The 5,260-nt window shown below is 31.0% G+C and overlaps 1 protein-coding gene across 1 annotated transcript; it reads left to right on the top strand.

The window, feature by feature from the left end:
- The first annotated feature begins 423 nt into the window (after positions 1 to 423).
- LOC114190850 lies at positions 424 to 4,695 on the top strand. The gene is made up of 3 exons (XM_028079903.1): positions 424 to 993; positions 2,744 to 2,911; positions 3,004 to 4,695. The coding sequence occupies exons 1-3, from the start codon at positions 439 to 441 to the stop codon at positions 4,693 to 4,695; spliced, it is 2,415 nt and encodes an 804-aa protein (XP_027935704.1). The 5' UTR covers positions 424 to 438.
- Positions 4,696 to 5,260: the final 565 nt, after the last annotated feature.

Raw genomic sequence — 5,260 nt, forward strand, 5'->3', positions numbered from 1 at the left:
AAAAAATAGAAATTTAAAAAAGTCATTCGTTTTTTTTTAACAATTTAGAAATAATTCAAACTAATATAAATAATGATATTAACAATTTAAATTATATTGTAATTTTTTTAATTTGTCTTATTTTTTATATTTTCCTTTTAGGTTAGTTTTAAGTAGTTGGTTATATTTCAATCGAGTTCCATCGGTTGAAATTTCTTTTACTAATGTTGACTAGGTTAGTTACTAAAATTTTCTTTTTCATCATATAGGTAGTGTGATGAAATAGATGTAATGTGAGAATGAAGAAGGTGATTTTTTTTTTTACTGCTATGTTTGATGTTGAATTATAAGACTATAACATTTATTACAATAGAAAGCTATATATTTAGGAATGCATATATGCACTCACAAATCAACATTCCCATTCATTGGTCAAAAAAACTTGAGTGTGTGTTAGCCATGTCAGAAACATCTTCAATCACTAAGACAAGGTCAGAGGTGTGGAGAACACGTGTAGGGTCTGCACTACGAACCACCTTGGCATGCACCATAGCAGGTTGCACATACCTTTATGGTCCTGCACCACTCCGACGCTACCTTACATACCCAGCTTTCACATATTCAACCACGCTCCTCATAGTGTCTGATGCTACGCTCGGTGACACGCTACGAGGTTGCTGGCACGTGCTTTGCGCCAGCATCCAGGTCATGATACTCTCCCTCCTCGCTCTGCACCTGGTTGGACCCCAAAACTTCACCAGTCTAGTGGCGGCACTCGCCATGGCAGTTTCTGCATTTCTCGTTGCGTTGCCCGTTGAATCCACGCACTTGGTGACGAAGCAGATAGCGTTTGGACAACTGGTGAATGTTTATGTTAGGACTGTCATAGATGGTGCAGAAGAAAAAGTGGCCATGCACACAATTCATGTGGTGTGTTCCACCGCCCTCGGAGCTGTCGCTGCTGTTCTCGCCATGTTGCTTCCTTGCCCTTCCCCTCGCCTAGCCATCTCTCAGGTATTAACATTTCCACCAAGTTTGTATTTTCCCATGTGTTTTCTAATTTTCAAAGGTTATTAATTAGCGCTAAATTTAAATATATAACTTTTTTTATCTAATTCCTTAAAATTACAAGTACGGTCATCATTCCTTATTTTCAAGGAGTAATGTGCTTCATTAGCAAGGGACCAAGATAACTATATATGTAATTCTTAACATTAACTATATTTAATTTTTAACTAAGTTATCATTACAACATATTTTACAGTTTAACATAGTAAGTAAAAATCAGTTAACTAATTAATTGGAGGTTGAAAATCTTGAAAGAAGTAATTAATGTTCCCCGTGTACTTGAGGGCCTCTTTAAGCATTTATTGATACTTTTATTAATATATATACCACAAGTTAGCAAAACTAGAGATGACAATGAGATTTTTATTTACTTTTAAAGAAAAAAAAATCATTTTTGTCTTTATACTCGTATCCAACTTGGTATAACAATGTTTTATTACTAAAAAAATAAATTAAATAGTAACAAATTTTAGAGAGAAAAAAACTAGTCCCTATAATTAATGTCTAAAATTTGTCATTTTTTTTGGTATCGACATATATAACAAACACCCTTCTTTTTTAATTTCATCATTTAAATGTGACGTTATATATATGTATTTTACTTTTATTGGGACATCTAAAGTTACAAAGTCTGTGACATGATATGGAATTTGCTAGTTAAAAAATAAAATTATTTTATTGTATAATATATAATTTGTTATATTATACTGATTTAATTTTTGAATGACTTCTTTTAAGAATATTAACATAGATAATAGATTCTCCTTGTTGATTGATCAGAAAGAGTATTGAGGAGAAGTTGGATTAGCACCCAAAAAGTCAAACTTGTAATAAATTAAAGAAATCCATATACCAAACTAATCTTAATAGTGAGAATTCTCCAAAAATCTGGCATGGTAAGACTGAGCAATTACCCTACTTGAAAGTAAAAAGGGGAGTGAAAGAACAATGGACCCAACACTCCCCAAACTCATTAAAAATGTTGACAATCCTACAACATAGGAGCATTATTGGTTGTGTGTGCATGTTTCTACATGATATTTATGATTGGAAGAGAAAAATGTAATTTTCTATGAATAATAATAAACCCTCCACATATACAAGTTTAACCACATTATATACATCTAAACGAACAAGAAATAAGTCAACTTTTGTTTTATATAACTTCCTTTTCCCATTTCCATTTGTTTGTTATATATATATATATATATATATATATATATATATATATATATATATATATATATATATATATATATTACATATTTATTTAGAACAATCTTAATACCACACGCAAAATTTACGATATTTTTGTAAATCATTATTATTTTTTTTATTCTTTTAACTTCTCATCAACATTGTCTTGCAACAAATTTGATATAATTTATGAACACAAATATTACTAAGGTCATAAGGTAATCGAACAAAGTATCTTGTTTTCTTGTTTAGATATATTGCACTAACATAGTCACAAATAAGAAACAAAACAAACTCATAAGAGAACACTATTTGTTGGATGAAAACTATTTGGAAGGTAGAGCACATTAAAAAATTAAAAATGAATACTCACAATGCCTAGATAATCTATTTTTCTACATGTATTATATTGACAAATTATAATGTTTTATTCAAGGTGATGTTCTATTTTGTTATAAAACTAAAATAAATAAACAGTTGCAATGGATCTTATTTTCAGAAAAGGAAGTTGTGTAAACTATATATCCATAATATATGTGAGAGGTTAAATTGCAACATGAAGGTGATCTCTTCTTCAAACAACTCAGTTGTTGTTGGTTACGTTACTTTAGCCAAATCTCTCTCTACTACTGGAGTCAAGCTTCTTCACAGTATTAGGAGTAAACTAGTGAGTTAACCTAAATCTATCTAAATCATTTCGGACCAAAGAACTAATTTCCTTAGAGTTAAATATTTGGTTTTGATGTTTTTATGAAACAGGACACAATGGATTGGGAACAACCACTAACAAGAATTTTCAACTCTGATAAGATTGATGTACAAGATAAACTACAATACTTCGAGTTACCAATAAGAGCTATGGGCATTGCTCTATCAACATGTACCTTTCCTATAAGAGTCATCGATGAGGATCTCAAAGGTATACTGCTCAAATATAGAGGAGAATTCAACAAAAAATTAAGCCAACAATCCAACTTCTTCGCTCATTTTGATGCAGCTGCAATATCAGAGTTGAAAAAAGACATTTTTACTAAAAATGTGTTGGCCTATAAAGATCTCCCAACCTCGTTCTTTTTATATTGCATGCATTTACTCCTAGACGACACACCCATTGTAAAAAAAATGGATCCCAGGCCGATGAAAACTTCAAAAAAGGGTAATTTTCATTGGAGCACCGACAATATTAAAGAGATAGTGATGAATTTATTTCCCTCAAAAATCAATTTGATTTTTCCACTTAAGGCCTCTCTTTCATTGGGCTTTGCCATGTTTCTGGGTTTAGTATATAACAAGGAAAATGGATATTGGTCAGGACTCATTGTTGCTATCTGCTTTGTGACCGGTCGACATTCAACCTTTTCACTTGCAAATGCACGTGGTCAAGGAACTGCAATGGGATCAATCTACGGAGTCCTTTGTTGCTTCATTTTTCAAAGATGTATGGATATAAGGTTCTTACCTCTTCTACCATGGATATTTTTCTCTTCTTTTCTTATGTATAGTAGAATGTATGGTAAAGCTGGTGGGATTTCAACAGTTACAGGGGCTTTATTAGTTATTGGTATAAACCATGATGAAAATCCTAGTAAATTTGCATTTGTTAGAATTGTTGAGGCCACAATTGGACTTATTTGCTTTGTTATTGTAGAGATACTTTTCAATCCTTTTAGAGCATCAACTTTAGCAAAAGGCAAACTTTCTCAATGCTTGAGATCTCTTCAACATTGCATTGACCAAATTTCTATCATTGTTCCTAGTGAAAAAGAGAAGTCGTTTTCTTACTATCAAACATCACAAGATGGGAATTTGAAGCTGAAATTTGTAGTGGATCAATTAGAAGAGGTCACAATGGAAGCTGAATTAGAGCCTAATTTTTGGTTCATTCCATTTCATAATGGCTGCTATAGAAAGATGTTGGAATCATTATCAACAATGGTGGATCTCTTACTTTTTGTGGCATACTCAATGGAAAAAGTTAAGCTATTGCTGCAGAAAGATGAAACATTTTTTATGGATCTCTGTGATCGAGTTAACGAGAATGTGGAAAATGTCAAGAATAAAGTAGGACTCATATTGAATTGCCTTGATAAGATAACAAGGATACAATCTTCTATGGAACTTGAAAAAGAGTTAAAGAATATAAATCTTTCTATTGATGTTGATATAGAAGAAAACCTCAGGAATGATGCATTTTGGATTTGGAATGGAGATGAAGAGGTCAATAATATTACTTACTCTTTTCTCCACCATTTAGAGAAGATAGCTAATAAGGCTTGCACTAATACAGATGAGGAGATGCTTAAAGGACAAATGCTTTTTCATTATGGTTGTTTGGGATTTTGTTCTACTAGCTTGATGAGAGAAACAATAAAGATTCACAATGAAGTAAAAGAGTTACTTGTATGGGAGAATCCCTCAAGTCAAACAAACCTTAAAGAAATCTTTCTATAAAAACCAAGCTTTGTGGTTCCAAAAAATCTAGCAACATAATAGAAGGTATTGACATGACAGCAAAAAAATATATTTTATGTTGTACTTTAGTATGCTTTTTTCATTAGTTTTTCCATCAAACTTACTTAACTACAAAAAGAAAGGTATTATTTGTGTATAAAAAAAACTATAACCACCGATATTAAAACTAATGGTGAAAAATAAATTGGGGGATGAATCTCTTTGAGAAGAATTAGGAAGGTAAGTAGAGTCGAAATTGAAAAGAATGAGATTATTTTTGGACTTAATGATAATTATTAGTGTCACTTTTTTCTTAGACTAGTGCTATTGCTTCTGTACAATTCCTTTATTCCAAAACAAGACAAGAAACATACATTAGTGTTGATTAACAATTTTGTCCACCACTATTTTCCAAATCTACAAAAATAAATTACAATAATAACATAAAATAAGAATAAAATAAATAATGATTCATTTATATTATATTATTTTTTCAGTTTTTTTAACTATCCATCACTAATAATTTTATAACATTTGAATTAATCATAAAAGGAAAAGACAAATG

The sequence above is a fragment of the Vigna unguiculata genome, chromosome 1 (genome assembly GCF_004118075.2).
Source record: "Vigna unguiculata cultivar IT97K-499-35 chromosome 1, ASM411807v1, whole genome shotgun sequence".
Taxonomy (NCBI): domain Eukaryota; kingdom Viridiplantae; phylum Streptophyta; class Magnoliopsida; order Fabales; family Fabaceae; genus Vigna; species Vigna unguiculata.

Bases quoted from the DNA above. Each gene is read 5' to 3' on its own strand.
- LOC114190850 (XM_028079903.1), top strand. From the start codon at position 439: ATGTCAGAAACATCTTCAATCACTAAGACAAGGTCAGAGGTGTGGAGA. The intron at 994-2,743 runs GTATTAACATTT...TCTTATTTTCAG, and splicing joins CTCGCCTAGCCATCTCTCAG to AAAAGGAAGTTGTGTAAACT. The intron at 2,912-3,003 runs GTGAGTTAACCT...TTTATGAAACAG, and splicing joins ACAGTATTAGGAGTAAACTA to GACACAATGGATTGGGAACA.